The sequence below is a fragment of the Heloderma suspectum genome, chromosome Z, assembly GCF_057233095.1.
Source record: "Heloderma suspectum isolate Gila_16-S chromosome Z, 16-S_ref, whole genome shotgun sequence".
Classification (NCBI taxonomy): Eukaryota; Metazoa; Chordata; class Lepidosauria; order Squamata; family Helodermatidae; genus Heloderma; species Heloderma suspectum.
Genome location: NC_139476.1, coordinates 3,236,854 through 3,255,574, shown reverse-complemented (window position 1 = coordinate 3,255,574; position 18,721 = coordinate 3,236,854). Strand labels below are relative to the sequence as shown.

At 47.8% G+C, this 18,721-nt stretch overlaps 1 protein-coding gene across 1 annotated transcript in view; it reads right to left on the bottom strand.

Annotated features, from left to right (window-relative positions):
• Nucleotides 1-18,721, bottom strand: part of PTPRS (protein tyrosine phosphatase receptor type S) — a 276,893-nt gene that overhangs the window by 81,314 nt on the left and 176,858 nt on the right. Inside the window, exons 12-13 of the mRNA XM_084826131.1 lie at nucleotides 11,033-11,226; nucleotides 7,173-7,290 (exon numbers count right to left, since the gene is read on the bottom strand). Coding sequence (XP_084682257.1) covers nucleotides 7,173-7,290; nucleotides 11,033-11,226 — 312 coding nt within the window. The remainder of the gene's footprint in view (nucleotides 1-7,172; nucleotides 7,291-11,032; nucleotides 11,227-18,721) is intronic.

Below are 18,721 nucleotides of genomic sequence, written 5' to 3'. Positions count from 1 at the left end.
GCCATTTTGAATATGTACGCCCCAGTTGGCGGTTGCGGTGACTTGTTGTGTCGTGTGATCCCAGGTGGCAGGGGTTGTTTGAGGGTTAGACAACCCTAAAATAACTCATGGCTTGTTTTAGGGTTGTTTGAGGGTTCTCCAATCCGCAAACAACCCCTGCCACCTGGGTTTGCATGCATGACAAGCCCTGGCAAGCCAATGCAACAGCCCCCACAGGCGGATTAAAGCCACGGTGGGCTGTTGTGTCATGTGAATCATGTCTCTGAGCTCCAGGTGTGGTCCAGAGGCATTGATGGGAAATGAAGAAGGCAGCGGCTGGAACCCTCACTTTGCTTTGACACATAAGAAATGTTTAATAAGTAAAATAAAACTAAAAATCAGGAGGGGCAGGGTGCCTCGGTGGGTGCCAAGGAAGTGGTCCAGAGGTGCACGACGTTGCCTTCCCCCATGTTAGAACCAAACAGAAGTGGGGGGGCTTGAAGGCTATAAAGGTCCAACCCCCTGCACAATACAGGAAATCGAGAACGAGAACATCTCCAACAGGTGGTTCTCTAATCTCTGCTTGAAGACCTCCAGTGAGAGAGAAACCACCCCTCCATAGGTAATTGGTCCCACTGCCAAGCCATTTTCACTGTCAAGAGGTTTCTCCTAACGTCCAACAGAAATCTACCTTCCTGCCACTTAAGCCCATGAAATCTAGCCCTTTGCCCTCTGAAGTAGCAGATAACAAGTCACAGAATCACAGGGCTGGAAGGGGCCCACAAGACCATCGAGTCCAACCCCCTGCTCCATGCAGGAGGCCTGATTCCCACGCGGTCTCCCATCCAAGTACTAACCAGGGCTGACCCTGCTTAGCTTCTGAGATCAGGTGCATCCAGCCCTTTGCTCGTAATGTCTTTGCCCTCTTCTATGAGGCAGCCCTACAAGGATTTGAAGAGGGCTACCGTAGTCTTCCTCAGTCTCTTCTTCTCCAGAATATTATGGCAGTGAATTGCAGAAGTCAATTGCACATAGCCGTACATCCTTCTTTCTGTCCTGAATCCATTGTCCATCAATTTTGTTGCAATGACCCAATTCTAATGTTGCAAGAGACTTATCTCAAACTAGCATCTGAATCATATTTCCTCTTAGCTATCTTTTATCCAGACTAAGAAGCCTCAGATACTCTGGTCGTTCCTGGTAGGTCAGTTGCTTCATTCTCCTGATCATTCTGCTTACTCTTTTCTGAACCTTCCCAGCAACAGAATATCCGTTTTTTGAGGTGATGTGACCAGAACTATACATGGCATTCAGAGTGCAGTCACACCATAGTTTGCATGGAAGCATTACAATATTGGCAGTTTGATGTTCAGTTCCTCTCTTAATCAGTGCTTTTTTTCTGGAGAAAAAGCTACAGGAACTCTTGGATTATACTTCCTCCAGAGTAGATGGTGATTAAATTGTAATGAAGAGCATTAAAATAGTGGACATGCACGCACGCACACACACACACACACACACAATAGAAGAAAAGGTGCTGGATTGCAGTTCCACCAGAAAAAAAGCCCTGCTCCTAATGATCTCCAGCATGGAATTTGCCTTTTTCACAGCAGCTGCACACTTGATCGACAGTTAATGTGCATGGCTTTACCCTTACTGACACTGAACTTAGTTTGCAATTTGGCTGACCGTTCGCCCCACTTTGGGGAAATCCTTTTCAAGCTCTTGGTAGTCCAACTTTGGGGTTTCACCACCCTGCATAATTTAGTGTCAACCACAAATGTGGCCACATCACTGCTCAGTCCTGATTCCAGCTCATTTATAAACAACTTAAATTGCACCGGTCCCAATACAGATCCCTTCCTTACTTCCCTCCTTTGTGAGAATTGTCCATTTACTCCAGGGGTGGACAACAATCCCCCCCACCCCTGGCTGTGGTGTTTAATGGCAACTTGCATATTTTCCTTTGAAGATGAACAATTTCACCTTTGAGTTCTTGGACATATCCCAACAAAACCTAGCAATATGTTGTTGTTTCAATTTGTCAGTTAGCCTCAGGGCTCCATCTCTTTATCACCTTGATGTGAATTAGCTCTTCAGGTACAGTGCCCTCCAGAAGCAGTTCGGGCATGATTATCTTCCCTAGAGAGAACTAACACAATGAATTTGTTCAGCTTCTCTGCAGTTTCCCAATCCTCTTCAGCAACCTTTGCTTAAGAAAGGTTTGATCTCGCCTCTGGATGGCTTCCTATTTTTGATCTATATAAAGACATTCTATGGTTTGTCTTCATAAGCCCTGCTCAGGCATTATACCTAAATAGGGTACAGGAATGTGTTTTAGATAGATGGGGACATCTCTCTCTATTAATCACTATATTTACTTTCAGTTTCGTCACAGAATTGAGATCCGAGCTCTATACAAAGAGCTGTTCCTTTCTTGCTTTTCGGCTACATAACCTCTAGGTTGGGCTATGCCATAGCGGAATACTGCAATTACACATGTAGGAATTACCTTTTCTTTCACTTGAGAAATAATACTGCATTTTCCCCACCCTAAAAAATCCCTGGGGAAATGCTTTTAAAAAACAGAAGCGCAACTGCAGGATCATGAGGCTGTCTAAAGCAGCGGTCCCCAACCTTTTTGGGACCAGGGACCGGTCTCGTGGAAACAATTTTTCCACGGACCGGGGGAGGGATGGGACCGGGCCGCAGTAGGGGTGTGGGAACCCCCCTTACCTTGGGTCCGTGGGGGGGGGGAGGCAATCCTCCCTCCCCCCGGAATCCTTGCCGGCCCTGGCCGGCTCCGCTCCAAGTCCGCGGAGCTGCCGGCTGGCTCTGGCCGCTGGTGGACTTCCAGCCGCTGGGACACAAAGGGCGTCCATGTGGATGCCATTTGCGTCCCTGTTTTTCAAGTAATCAGCTACGTAAAGATTTACGTAGCCTATTACTTGAAGAACAGGGACGCAAATGGCGTCCATGTGGACGCCATTTGCGTCCCAGCGGCTGGAAGTCCGCCAGTGGCCGGAGCTGGCCGGGAGCTCCACAGACTCACTGTGGAGCAGAGCTGGCCAGGGCCGGCGAGGATTCCGGGGGGGGGGGTGCAGGGCAGATCGCCTCCCCCCGCCACGGACCCAAGGTAAGGGGGGTTCCCAAACCCCTACTGCGGCCCGGTTCCTAACAGGCCACAGACCGGTACCGGTCCGTGGCCCGGGGGTTGGGGACCCTTGGTCTTTAGAACCCATAAACAACCATAAGGAATCACAAGCACACAATGAATGCCTTGTGTAGAAAAGCTCTATATCTATATGTGTATAAATTGTATTTTCCTTGACTCTCTTCCAGGCACATTGCTGGGCACTTAAGATTCAGGACTCAGGCCCATAGGGCACAAATCTGCATATGTTAATTTGTATTTATATATTCAAATTTAGAAATAATTACTAGGGTTTATTTACATTTCACAGGAGGCAAAGCCAACCAGTTAATTTCTTATCCAAGTCATTTCAAATAAAACAAACTATTCAATTAATTTGTACTCTGATCCAGATCAGCCCAAACCAATTAATTGTTGTGCAGAGGAACATTGGCACGTTGGGGGGGGGGGTACTGCAGCACATGGGAAGAAAATAGTTAACTCTCCCCTCCTCAGCTTTAATCCCCCCTTGAAAATTGACCCTTGCATGGCAATTAAGTGAAGAAAAAACCTACTTCCATTGGCACCAACTGATGGACAGACAGGGCTCTGACAAATAGGTTCAGGGCCCGAGGCCCATGGTCCTAAGTCTAGCAACGCCCTTGCTCTTTTCATCAGCCTTGCTAGCATTCTCTTGGACTTGTCCGTATCTTTCCTAATTTGTGATACACATTCAAGCAGTTTCTGTTATTGTGGTTTTAAAAGTATCTTGAAGAGAGTTGAATATCTTTCTCTGTCTTTCAACTAATCTGCTCTTTTTGTGGGGGGCGGGATGTCTTTTTTTTTGCAATTGGATGTGACTATAATGGGAGATTCTGGGCAATTTTTCACTTGTACATAACTTGAATTTGGTAGCACCATGGTCACTGTTCCCAACTGGGTTCAATAACACTTACAACTTGCCCCAGACCCTGGGCACAGTTCAGGATTAGATCTAAGGTTGCTTCCACTCTAGGTGGTTTCATGACTAACTATTCCAAGGCAGTTATTTATTGTATCTGTCAGGGTTGGATCGGAGCCCAGAGAGCCCCAAAGCAGTTCTGATCCTGAGGAAGAGATAGAAACTATGGGAGAGGAACCCAGGTGCTGTTCAGAGGAGCAGCCAGTGGGAGAGCCCCTCTCGGTACACATTCCTGAGAGTGATAGTGACCCTGGCAGGGAGAGGGAGGCGCAACAGCAGTTTCTGGATGCTAGGCGCTGGCACAGCATCAAGCGGGAGATGGCGGGCACTGAGAGGAGGCGCTCAGCCCGCTTGGCGCGATGGCAACAGCGGCGCCCCGACGCCCCATGGGAAAGGGGTGGACTCTCTCCTCCTAGCTCATAAGTTCAGAGGTTTCCCGCCTTCCCCTCCAAACAGAGATCAACTGATTCCTAAGGTTAGAACCCCCGAATAGGCAGCTCTCTGAAGTCTCACTCGTAGGATCAAGCAATTAGCATCTGTAAGTGTCATTAGTCTGAATGGGAATAAAGCCTTGGAAAAGAGCCCTATTGTCTGCGTGTTGATTCTGGCTACCTGAGGATCTCAGAAGGCAGCAGGGGCGACCTCCCGACAGTATCCAGAAATGTTGTCTCTTGACACTAACCCAGTCAATGTGAGAGGTTTCTTTAAAAGATGTCTGCAGTGGATTGTAAAGGAGATGATTTGTTACAGACCTTCTGTAAATGTCTGTTACTGTTTGGTTTCCTTCTGGTATTTTGCACTGCTTTATTTTATATAGTTCTGTATTTTGTAATGGCCTTTGTGCCACAGACAAATACGTTCAATTCAACGTGAGAATAACTGAAGTCTCCCATTCTTATAACATTCTCTTTCGTGGAATTAAGTCCCATCGAAATCTATATTAGATCCAGTAATTCATGCTTTACTTAGACCTCTATTCTGAACATAATTTTCTTTTCATTAGTATACTGTGCCTGAAGTATACATGGAATTTTACAGAATCATATAAGGGCCCTTTTCTCACAAACTTAGAATCTAAATATCACCACTGCATGCATCAGGAGGAAAGGAAAGACAAAGAGAGAGAGAGAGAGAGAGAGAGAAACAAGGATGAGAAAGAATGAATGTGAGAAAATGCAGACATGGTGGGAACCGAAAGGCTTTCAGGAAAAGGTAGTTTTGAGCTGAGGTTTCAGGAAAGAGAAAGGGGTCATTATGTGGATGTACAAGGTGCATGTTATAGGCATCTGAAGCAGCAGAGTTGTTTAAAGATTGAGGAGACTTATGTTCCTGCAGATCGTTGTGCTAGAGACATGAAGATCATGCGCAGGTTATTTACTCAGCTCAAGCATTTGCATTGTTTTCAGGGGTGGGGGGAAAATGGTCCTGGAAGATTTCATGCAGTCTTTGGGTGAGGGGCGTTAGGCAAAAATGGTAATGCTTTGCAGGGGCAATGCAGCTTCTTGGAATGGAGATGAGGTGGCAGAGAACTGTGGTATTTCTTTGCCAGAATGCTTTGGGGCTGCTTTAAGCAGCATGGAGCTGCAATAAACGGAACCTGGGACCCTCTGCTTAGAAACATCGGAAACTGCCTTTTTCTGAGTCAGACCCTGGATCCATCTAGCCCAGTATTGTCAACATGGACTGGCAGCAAAGGCCCTCCAGGGTTTCAGGTGGGAGTTTTTCCCAGCATTACCTAGAGATGTCGGGGATTGAACCTGTACCTTCTGTATGCAAAGCAGGGCTCTACACTGAGCTACGGCCCCTCTTTTAGCGCCAGCCCCAAACTGGTTGATACAATTTATAGACTGTGTGTTGTGTGTGTGTGTGTGTATGAGCGTGAAAGAGAACATTGATCTACTTGTTTCATTTCTAACAGCAAGTTTAAGGTGGCAGACGGGATTCACCCGCTCCTTTTATCCTTACAACAACCCTGTGAGGTACGATAGACTGAGAGATGTCTTTGCCCAAGACAATCGGAAAGATTTGGAAAGATAGCTGTATGAAAGATTTAGAAAAACAAACAAAACCAAAACTGATAATCATCTCCCTGAATTTGGGAGACCGCTCCCCCCTCCCCTGGCTGGAAATTATCATCTTGAAACTGAAGGAAATTGGGTTTTGGGGTGATAGCTTATCTGCTGGAGAGGTAGGCTTTCAGTGATGGTTGTACTGATAAGCCCAATGACAATAAAACAAGATCTAGGAAGAAAGAATTGAAGAGCAGACAAACAAATGAACAAACAAACAAAAAACACTCACGGAAAAGGTAAATCTTCATCAGGGTGGGAAGGGTGTGTGAGGGGTGTGCGATTGTTTCAGGAGGTAAATGTGGATACCTTTTTCTTGGGGAATCCCTACAATGACTTGGAAGGGTGGTTAATACTGAAAGAGGAACGCAGTGGTACAGCATACCCTGAGCTTCAGACTGTGAACGTGCGTGGGGAGGCTGCACGTTTGAATGCCTCCCTTTGCCCCCCAATAGAAACACACACACAGTCTTGATCTTACAGCTGACAGAAGGTCTCAAAATACACAGCTTTCCATTACTTCTCTCTGTTTTGCTGAGTCAGGGCCCAAATAACGGCATTTCGTTAGATGCTTATAACGGCGCAGTCCTATGCATGTTTAGGCAGAAAGAAGTCCTACAACTCTCAGCGTTCCATCATGGCTGCTCTCTCCTATTTGCCTGTGGCCTTAGCATGAACATGCTAAGGCCACATGCCCTGGCTTGGGAGGAAGTTACATAATGGGGCAAAGGGTTCCCCAAGTCTCTTGTTGCTCAAAATACAGCTCAGGAGGTTAAAGAGCCCTTTGCCTGTGCTTTGGCTAGGGAGAAAGTGCTTGGGGTAGGTAATTGTGCGTGCACACACATGCAGGGTCCTTGAGATCAAGGGCTATGCTCGGGGCCCTGATGGAAAACCTTTGAGGGCTGATCTTGGTCCCAGGCCTCCAGTTGCCAGTCCCTTATTTTTCAAGTGTTCAAAAGCGCTTCACGAGAACCTTTACACAACAGCCCTGTAAAGCAGGCCAAGAATACCACCCTCGTACGATGCTCACCTGCCCCCTTGGTCACGATCAGTTTGGGTTTGCTACGGGCGCCATCGCCTTTCATTGTATAGGCGGCTACTGTGATGGAGTAGGTGGTCTCTGGCTGCAGGCCAGCGATGATCATCTCCTGCGGACGGGAAGCCAAAAACAGACAAGATAGTGTTTCTTCCTCTGAAGTGTCGAAGTAAGAACCGTTTGAGCTTGCAGGGGGGAAACAACAGCAACTGCAAAGCATGCAGGGAACACAACACAAAGCAATCCTTCAGAGGGGACAAAACGGGGAAATGTGATGGGGAGGAAAACCAAACGTTTTAGCTACAAAACACACTCGCACGCCTTGCTATGAAGACGCTGCTCTTGATGCGCAGAACGCAGCAGCCAGAAGGACTTTTGCTCCCCCATCAGCCTCCCACCATCTTCCTTCCTATCTCAACAGAAAATGCTTCTGTCATCCAAACGTTCACCAGGTTCCTCAAAGAGTCCTCAAGTCTCCAAGGGAAGAATCCACCATCTTCAAGAAGATTAAAGCGTCCCCTCCCCATTCCAGACCTATTTTCTTTCTGAAGAGGAAGGTGGCAGCTTTAGTTCTGGCACGAGAAGCCTTCCTGTGCCATGAAGCAGCTGTTTTGAGGCCAGTGAGCCAGATAAATGCATTTCTCCTGCCTCTAGCGCAGACCTCTGCACTGCAGTGCTCCTTCGACAGTTCAACCTTCCCCAACCTGACACCTTGCAGATGCGTAGGACTTGCAAGTCCCATCATCGTGTCAGCTGTGGTTGATGGAAGTTGAAGTCCCCACACATCTGGAAGGTGCCCCTGTGGAGAAGGCTGGAGTAAACAATATGGAGCGAGATGGGAGGCATTAGATAGCTTCCCAGGTTCATGGTTAGCCAGAGGAGCCAAAGCTCAGTGGTAGAGCACATAGTCTGCAGGCCTCTTCAGCCATGGTGGCTGGGGATGATGGGAGTTCTACTACAACATGTCAGGAAGGCACCAGGTTGGGGAAGTGTCAAGTGCCAAAGAAGTTGATCTCTAAGTAAATAGCCTTTATTATGCAAAGCAGCCAAATCAACAGCGTTTCAGGTTACAGACTTCCTCAGCCTCCAGCAGCTTAGAGCTAAGATCTCTAACTAGCTTTGCACATTATCACATAGACTACCCAAAAATCTCTTTGATGGATGCACTGTTGTTATGAAAGTTGCAATGAAACTGGTGTCAGCCCACAGTATCAAATCTGAGTGGCTTTTCTAGTCAGGGAGGGTCTTTTTCTAGTCAGGGAAGTCTTCCTAGTCAGGGAGGGTCTTTTTAGAGGGTCCTTCTAGGGAGGGTCCTTTTAGAGGGTCTTTCTAGTCAGGGAGGGTCTTTCTAGTCGGGGAGGGTCTTTTTAGAGGGTCTTTCTAGGGAGGGTCCTTCTAGGGACGGTCTTTTTAGAGGGCCTTTCTAGTCAGGGAGGGTCTAAAGGGTCTTTCTAGGGAGGGTCCTTCTAGGGACGGTCTTTTTAGAGGGCGTTTCTAGTCAGGGAGGGCCTTTTTAGAAGGTCTTTCTAGGGAGGGTCTAAAGGGTCTTTCTAGGGAGGGTCCTTCTAGGGATGGACTTTTTAGAGGGTCTTTCTAGTCGGGGGGTCTTTTTAGAGGGTCTTTCTAGTCGGGGAGGGTCTTTTCCTTCGGGTCTTTCCCTAGGGATCTCTTTTGATAGGCCTATTTTGTAGAATGCCTTACTTCCCGAAGTTGCTCCTTCCTCTTGACCCGACATCTGATTCTGGCCTGTGCCATTCCCAACTCCTCCCTCCCCCTAAGATCCTGCATTCCCACAGATGAAGACTTTTCTGTTTGGCTTTGAACCAACTGATGAATTGTCATCTGGACAGATCTGTCTCTTCCCGTCTCCCTGCTCTATCTCCTGAAACCTTGACAAATCTCCCACTGCTTCGTCCCCTTTCTCATCAGACTCTGAGTCGGTTCCCACACTCTCTAGAGATGCTTCTGCAGAGGTGCTGGGCCCAATCTTTACCGGAAGGCTGCTCGAACTCATGGGAAACGTGCCTGCGCAATCGTACACTTACACCGGTTTAACTATTGTGCCTCCCACCCCCAGCAATGATGCCGAGAAAGCATGGCACAACCAGAGATAGGGAAGGAGGAGAAAAGGCAAGGGGGAAAACACACACACTCAACAACAACTTCACACCATCACCAACAAAGGAGAAGGGAGCAGAGCAAAATCAACCAGGACAGGAGCACCTTACTCACGTATTCTGCAGTGTCATCTGTTTCCCACTGAGCAAAAGAGGGTATGCAGGTAAGAATGAAAGGAGGAGAAAGAGAAAGAGAAGCGTGAGACAGAAGGAGAGCATGGTGGAGCCACTGGGAAGTGAAACGCTGCTCCCGGAATCCCACAGGCCCTGGGACAAACAGGAGGAAGGTCCAAGGAGGTATGAGGTTAGTAGATCGCGGGGCCCCTGGTTAACCGGAGGAAAGCAACTAGAGCAGCATCACGTTTCTGTGGCACCGAACATTCCCCAGGTAAAAGGTATGCTTTTCAGGGGAGCGTGCACTACATAAAGGCCCTGGCTTCTCAAGGATCAGGTAGCAAGTCATGGGAAAACCTTCTCTGCCCAAGACCTTGGACAGCCTCTGCCAGTCAGTGAAGGTAGTCCTGAGCTAGATGAACTAATTCAGTATAAGGCAGTTTCCTAGGTCTACTCTACTTGTACCAGAGGGACTGTAGCTTAGTGATAGAACAAACTGTTAACAGGTAGAAGGCCTCAGGTATAATCCTTCGCATCTCCAGTCCAAGAGGATATCAAGGAGCAGTTTGCAGCTTTTATTCTCTTTCCCATTTACCAATGTGCAGCTGTGCACTGATTATATCATGGTGCAAAACGGAAAGCCCTATGCAATTGCCTGATTGCATCAGGATATGTATGCTCTTTGGTGGGGTGGGGGCAAGGCTCTTTAATCACTGCGCGTATGCACTCGTGCGTATCAGCAACCAGTAAAAAAACAACACCCCCCCATGCAAAATGGAACACTGCAACTGTGTATGCACAAAATCCAGAAATTGAAAATGTAAGGAGACAGATGGCTAAACATCAGTGCCACCCCACAAAAAGATCAGGCAATTCAGAACCAGGAAAACCCAGGGAGAGCCTTTCTATGCATCCCTGACGTGAATAAAATGCATACATTTCTACCCTCAGATTCACATTCTTGATCTGGCTCTCATAGCCAAGTTGCCAATCACAAGGACAGACAGATTTGCCCAGGACTGAAATCAGTCCTCTGGCTCATCAGCCAACGTGTGTGTGTGTGTGTGTGTGTAATAAAGGAGGATGCGTGTCTGTCTGTCATGGCCATTGCTCAAAGACCATGAAACCTAGACACCTGAAACATGGCATGCATACTAAGGCAACCCTACAGGTATGCACTTCATGGTAATTTGGCTTTAAAAAAAACGTAATTCATTTAAATTTGATTTCATTTAAACATGTCAGCCTACAGTACCATGTTTGGTCACTAGGTAGCAGACTTCCCTAACCAGTGCATAGATTTGCAGCTGATACAGCTTGAAGCCAGCGGGGAGTCGTTTGTTCGAGGGACAGAGCTATTCAGCTGCTCCCTCCCCACTGCCGTGGGGCAGCCTCCCTCTGGGGAATGGAGTGGGCAGACCCCACCCTCAGGGGGCAAGGAGCATGTCATGGTGCCAGTGATGTGGCAACGCCCAGACAGGGTGGGCACAACATACTCAACTCTGACTGCCATGTAAGTTTGCTTGAAGGCTTCAATGTATCATGCTAAGGGCTATTCCAGCTCGTGCAAATTTGGGTCCATTCGCCTGTCTGTCTGTCTATCTAGCATGAACACTGACTCACCTGAGCATCAGCCAGCATCACATCCTTGATCTGTGGCGAACCGTCAGCCTCTCCGTTCTCCATGCGTACGTAGTGGACTTGGTAGCCACGTATCTGTCCATGCTGGCGGTTTTGGACTGGCGAACGCCAGAACACTTGAATGGCAGTCGAATTCAGAACCTCCACTTCCACCTTGCGAGGTGGGGCACCAGGCACTGCAAGAGAAGAAAGGGCACAAGGCAGAGGGAGGGAGAGAAACGAAGAGAGGTGGACGGTTCAGCTTTAATACAGAAAATGCACAATTCATTTGCACCCTGTCTGCACTCAAGGGGGTTGCTCAGGATGCAACCGTGAGCAGTTGGGGCAAGGCCTTCATGGACGTGGGCAAAACAGGATGGGGCCAAAGTCTTTGTTTACAAGGCAATACAATACAAGGCAATCCAAATCTACCAGTCTCTCCCTGACTTGTACAGTCAAGAGTGCAAAGTTGGCTGCAGAGCCTTCCCCGACTGGGTAACCTCCAGATGGCTTGGACCACAATTCCCATCATTCCTCACCGCTGGCCATGCTGACTGGGGCTGGTGGGAGTTGTAGTCCAAAACATCTGGAGGGCGCCAGGTGGAGGAAGACTACAATGTATGGCATTATCCTGTCTCTGAACAGAGCAGCTCCGTTTGGAGCCTGTGGCTAACAGCTGTGCACACAGCCGTCCTCCACGGATTCGTCTAATCATTTTGTTTGTTCCTTTTTAGAGCTGTTCTATGTTTGTTTGAGAAAGGGCTTCATCGGGAGACGCAGCCCCAGAATCTGTGAAGTAAGGGAGCGGCTGGAGGGCTTGCAAAACACTGCAAAGCACAGAACGCCCTGTGCACTTTTCATAGGAACACAAGAAGCCGCCTTAAACTGAGACTGAACACTGGTCCATCTAACTCAGCATTGTCTCCACCAGGCCTAGCACCCTCCAGATGTTGTGGACTACGACTCCCAGAATTCCTGCCTGTTATCCATGCTGGCTGAGGCTGATGGGAGTGGAAGTCCAAAACCTCTGGAGGACATGAGGTTGAGGAAAGATGGTCTATAGATATTGGCAGTGGCTCCCAAGGCTTCCAGGCACTTTCCCAGCCTTAGCTGGCCGTGCCAGGGATCAAAACTGGCACTCCCGGCATGCAGAGCAGGTGCTTTACCCCTGAGCTACCTCCAAGTTTGGCCCTTTCCCAGAAACACTGCTTTTCTCTAATGGACTGAACAGAGACCTCTTGGAGGAGGCATGTCCCACCGTTCCAAATGCTTGGCCAGAGAGGAAGACTTCTGGAGAACTCATCAGCTACACTGGATTTAACTTTATACAGAACCTCAGTAAATTAGCATTCATAGTTTAAGAGCGGCTTGTGTCTGCTAGTGATTCATAACAGCTTTGCTTCACTCTTGATCACAAAGCACCAACTGCAGGAGGGGAGAATCTAACTCCCTTTACCCACACACCCCTTCTGATGGAAAAACAAGGACCACGGCCTTTTCCAGAAGTGCGGAACTGATTTTGGCGGCTGCCTGCTCACAGCGGCCATTTTATTTCCCCAGAGTACCTAGAGGGTTGCATTGTTCCGAAGCGCCGGGAGCTGGGGTGGAACAGCAGACCCACCACTTCGCACGTGCTTGTTATTTATTTGGCACAAATAAACAAACGTGACTGCCCTCCTCACACTGATTTTAGCCCTAAAGCAGCAAATATGTGTCTTAGGGCCAAACTAATGGTATAGTGGTTAGGAGAACCAGTGTGGTGTAGTGGTTAGAGTGTTGGACTGAGAGTCGGGAGACCTGGATTCTAGTCCTCCCTTGTCCATGAAGCTCACTGGATGACTTTGGGCCAGTCGCTGACACTCCGCCCGACCGACCTTGCAGGGCTGTTGTGAGGAAAAAATGGAGGGGAGGAGGATCATGTAAGCTGCCCTGGGTTCCTTGCAAGAGGAAAAAAGGCAGGATATAAATGTAATAATAAATAAATTAATACCGCAGAATTGAAGGAGGATGGCCCAGAGAGACTATGCAAATGTGCATCACTTAAGGCAAGTCACAGAATTCAGCTTGCAGAATTCATAGAACCGTAGGGTTGGAAGGGGCCTACAAGGCCATAGAGTCCAACCCTCCCCCCCATCGAGTCCAACCCCCAATTCGGACAGCTGTGGAGCAAAATCTCAGTTCTTCTTTTCTAAAGCACGGGGTACACATCACCCCATGGCTATCTTGCAGCCTGTATGGCAGACGCCAGTTTTTGGCACTGAGAAGTCGGCCTCACCTGATGCTCAGCCACGCTCAGCCTGGTTCTACTGCCTGAGTTGTCAAGGCTGCTGTTTAAAGGAGGGGAGTTTGCAGGGAATTCAAGCTAGGATATGATCGCGGTAGCCCAGAATTCTCCTGGTCCCAGACAATTGTGGAGCCTCAAAGGGTTGAAGTACTGGCACTTTTCGATTAGCGGAGACAACAACATCATCTACCACTCCCCTCATGCCTCTGGGTTTAGCTGCAATCCTCACAGTAGCCGGGGTGGGAGGGTGGGTGGCGGATTGATCTTCCCAGCAACGATATAGTGTTGTGAGCTACGCCTTTTGAGGTGGCTTGAGCTTGAATGGGCAATGAAGACCCATTCGCTTTACGAAAGACGCTCTCCTGGTGGAGATAAAACCTGCTAGAATTGTTTTGCTGACTTTTGAGCTAAAGGGTTGGTTGGCAGGATTGCCAGGTGGGTCACAAGGCGCGGTGCCTTGTTAACCATGCTGTGTGTGCTGGCCACATGCCAGCCCGATTTGCTTAATCACCCTTGCTGGCATGGTTCACCAAATCGTCCAAAGCCGGCGAGGGTGGGGTTTTGCCATGGTTAACAAACCACCCTAGAACAACGCATGACCTGGTTTGCATGATCGCTGCAGCCCACTGGGGCTTAAATAAGCCACAGTGGGTTGCGGTGTGTGCCAGTGGCCACTGCAAATATTGAAGCTGCAGCAGGCAGATACTGCGGGTTATAATGACGTGCAAAGCTGTTTTTGGGTTGTGGGCGGTTTGTTAACGATGGCAACAACCCACACTGCGCTGGGTTCACACGTCGCAATAAGTAGCAGCGACTGCCTGCCACAGCTTGAATATCCACAATGGCCACCAGCACACGCCACAATTAGGTATGTCAGAGAAATCCCGGGAAGTGCTAGTTCCCCTCTACTCAGCACTGGTTAGGCCTCATCTGGAGTACTGTGTCCAGTTCTGGGCACCACACTTTAAGAAGGATGCAGACAAGCTGGAGAGGGTTCAAAGGAGGGCAACAAAGATGATCAGGGGACTGGAAACAAAGCCCTATGAAGAGAGACTGAAAGAACTGGGCATGTTTAGCCTTGAGAAGAGAAGACTGAGGGGAGATATGATAGCACTCTTCAAGTACTTGAAAGGTTGTCACAGAGAAGAAGGCCAGGATCTCTTCTTGATCATCCCAGAGTGCAGGACACGGAATAATGGGCTCAAGTTACAGGAAGCCAGATTCCGACTGAACATCAGGAAAAACTTCCTGAGTGTCAGAGCAATACGGCAATGGAACCAATTACCTGGGGAGGTGGTGGGCTCTCCCACACTGGAGGCCTTCAAGACGAGGCTGGACAGCCATTTGTCAGGGATGCTCTGACTTGGATTCCTGCATTGAGCAGGGGGTTGGACTCAATGGTCTTGTAGGCCCCTCCCAACCCTTCTATTCTATGATTCTATGAAATTTGCAAAGGAATCAAAAGAGTTCAGATTTCTGTGAATCCGACCCACAGATTCCGCAGTGGACCGGTTCTTCCTGAGTTGCATGGATTCCACAGACTTGCGGACCAGTTTTTTTTTTTTTTACTTTCTGGAATTTTACACAAGTTTAGTCATAGAAAAATACATACAATAAAAAACCACCAGCCAAAAATGCACATTTCCCACATAGGCTAAAGCATAAAAATGCACATAGGGGTGGTGTATGTGCGCATTTTCGCAAGTGTGAATTTGTGGAAAGGCAGGACATTGGAAAAATTCTGATTCCGCCAATGAGTGGATGATGGAACGAAAGGCACCCGACGACATGTGAAATGCAGATGGAATGGATTTAACAAAATCCATATATCCCTAGCTGCAACCCACCGTGGCTTATTTAAGCTTCAGCCCTCTATGTTGTCCCTGGTGCTAGGAAAAGAAACTCCTGGAAAATCTTGTCTTAGTCATCTTGATACATGTTGCATCCCCACCTTTCACTTTCTCATGCGATCTCAGGCCTTTCCAGCCAAAGTCCAGCATGGTAACTATAACGCTGTCCTTTTCCAGCTCACTATTCTACGACTATCAGTTCATCCTTATAAATGGGGTATTATGCTATGTACTGTTGCTCTTTGGGATGCACGTGTGTATATATAATATTATTACTGCCACCCAGTATCCCCCTGGTTCTGGAAAACGGTGTAATGGACCCAGGGCTTGCAGGGTCGATGTACTGAGACTCCTTGATTAGCAGGGACAAAGACGTCACCTGCCACCCCCTTCAGACTTCTCCCTTCCCCATCTGAGCTTAGCTGCAACCCTCACAGTAGATGGGGAGACAATGGATTTTCCCAGCAACCACTTATTTTTGTGAGCCATCCCTGTTGTAACGCACACAAGCACACATTACGTGCAGCAGCACAACTGCCCGCTTTGGGGACTCTCCTTGGGGGCATGGCTACCGGACAACAGGGCCTTTCATGGTAAGCACCTGCTCTTCAAAATGCACCACTGATCCTAGAAATTGGGTGATCCCAGAGAGCCAGTCCTGAACCACTGGCTGCTACCCCCTTTCTGCAGGAACCTGCCACCTCTCCAGCCATCGAAGGCTGGATTTTGTCAGTATTTGTACCTGGTCACGCATGTGTGTGTTCCATCAGTCTAAGTGTTCCCCATATTGATGAACTCAAACAACACCGTGTGTTTTGTGTGTGTGTGTGGTGTTACGTGCTTCCTCAGGAACGTGTCTCAAGATTGCTCCATATACTACAACGGAGCAACGACAGCGCCCCTAAATCCTAATGCAGTCATTTTTATTGTTCCAGGGACGTTTGCACTGGAATTGTTTTATATTTAATATATTATACACATTGCTTCAGAGTGTCATGCCTTTGGCGGAGACTGTGAGATATATGACATTCTAAAATAAATAAAGGGCCACTAGAAATTAATTAATGGCCCACACAACACCCAGTCACGAGGGAGGTAGACCGCTGTACTTTTGCACGCTGGCAATTCCCTCTTTCCAATATCCTCCCAGGATTCTGCATTGGGTACGAAATGGCCACTCCCGATGGAGAGACGCAGAACAAATTACTCTCAGAGCATACAGCATGTTCCTGCATGAGTTGCTGTTCTGGGCTCATCTCCATCCAATCACGCAGAAAAATAAAGGGGTGCGGGTTCCTCAGGGGGAGCAAAATTGTTGCTTTTACATGTGCTAGAAATAAATCTTTTCATAGGGAGCCAGAGGGAATGTCACACGTATCACAGATTTGGGAAGTGCCACCTTAAAGGCTCCCTCCACTTTTGCCTATGTACTGCATTTAGCCCCTTCATGGATCACTGCCTTGTTGTGGCGAAGGGGCTTGCGTAACTCAGTGAAGCCATAAGCTATGCCGTGCAGGGCCACCCAGGACGGACAGGTCATGGCAGAGAGTTCTGACAAAATGTGGTCCACTGGAGAAGGAAATGGCAACCCACTCCAGTATTCTTGCCAAGAAAACCCTATGGAACGTATCACAAGGCTAAAAGATATGACGCCGGAAGATGAGCCCCTCAGGTCGGAAGGTGTCCAATATGCTACTGGGGAAGAGCAGAGGGTATTTCCAAGTAGCGCCAGAAAGAGTGAAGCGGCTGGGCCAAACCCGAAAGGACACTCAGCTGTGGATGTGTCTGGTGGTGAAAAGAAAATCCGATGCTGTAAAGAACAATATTGTTTAGGAACCTGGAATGTCAGATCAATGAATCAAGGTAAGCTGGAGGTGGTCAAACATGAGATGGCAAGATTGAACATCGACATCTTGGGAATCAGCGAACTAAAATGGACAGGCATGGGCAAATTTAATTCAGGTGACCATCATATCTACTATTGTGGGCAAGAATCCCTTAGAAGAAATGGAGTAGCAGTCATAGTCAACAAAAGGGTGGGAAAAGCAGTACTGGGGTACAATCTTAAAAATGATAGAATGATCTCAGTACGAATCCAAGGCAAACCATTCAACATCACAGTAATTCAAGTCTATGCCCCAACCACTGAGGCCGAAGAAGCTGAGGTTGATCGGTTCTATGAAGACCTGCAACACCTTCTAGAACTAACACCAAAAAAAGATGTCCTCTTCATCATAGGGGATTGGAATGCTAAAGTAGGAAGTCAAGAAATCACCGGGATAACAGGCAGGCATGGCCTTGGTGTACAAAATGAAGCAGGACAAAAGCTAATAGAGTTTTGCCAAGAGAACATGCTGATCATAGCAAACACTCTTTTCCAACAGCACAAGAGGCGACTCTACACATGGACGTCACCAGATGGTCAATATCGAAATCAGATTGATTATGTCCTTTGCAGCCAAAGATGGAGAAGCTCTATACAGTCAGTCAAAACAAGACCTGGAGCTGACTGTGGCTCAGATCATGAGCTGCTTCTTGCAAAATTTCGGCTTAAATTGAAGAACGTCGGGAAAACCACTAAACCGTTCAGGTATGACCTAAATCATATCCCTGATGAATATACAGTGGAGGTGAGGAATAGATTTCAGGGATTAGACCTGATAGACAGAGTGCCTGAGGAACTCTGGACGGAGGTCCGTAACATTGTTCAGGAGGCAGCAACTCAATCCGTCCCAAAGACAAAGAAATGCAAGAAAGCCAAGTGGCTGTCTGATGAGGCTTTACAAGTAGCTGAGGAAAGAAGGGAAGCGAAAAGCAAGGGAGAAAGGGGAAGATATACCCAACTGAATGCAGAGTTCCAGAGAATAGCAAGGAGAGACAAGAAGGCGTTCTTAAATGAACAATGCAAAGAAATCGAGGAAAACAACAGAATGGGAAAGACCAGAGATCTCTTCAAGAAAATTGGGAGATCTCAAGGGAACGTTTTGTGCAAAGACGGGCATGATAAAGGACAAAGAAGGCAGGGCCCTAACAGAAGCAGATGAGATTAAGAAGAGGTGGCAAGAATACACAGAAGAACTATACAGGAAAGATCTGAATGTCCCTGATAGCCATGATAGTGCGGTCACTGAACTTGAGCCGGACATCCTAGAGAGTGAAGTCAAGTGGGCCTTAGGAAGCATTAGTAACAACAAAGCTAGTGGAGATGACAGTATTCCAGCCGAGCTATTTAAAATCCTAAAAGATGATGCTGTTAAAGTGCTGCATTCAATATGCCAACAAATCTGGAACACTCAACAGTGGCCACAAGACTGGAAAAGGTCAGTTTACATTCCAATTCCAAAGAAGGGCAACGCCAAAGAGTGTTCAAACTACCGCACAATTGCGCTCATTTCACATGCCAGCAAGGTGATGCTCAAAATCCTACAAGCTAGGCTTCAGCAGTATGCGAACCGAGAACTACCGGAAGTACAAGCTGGGTTTAGAAGAGGCAGAGGAACTAGAGATCAAATCGCCAACATTCGCTGCATCATGGAGAAAGCAAGAGAATTCCAGAAA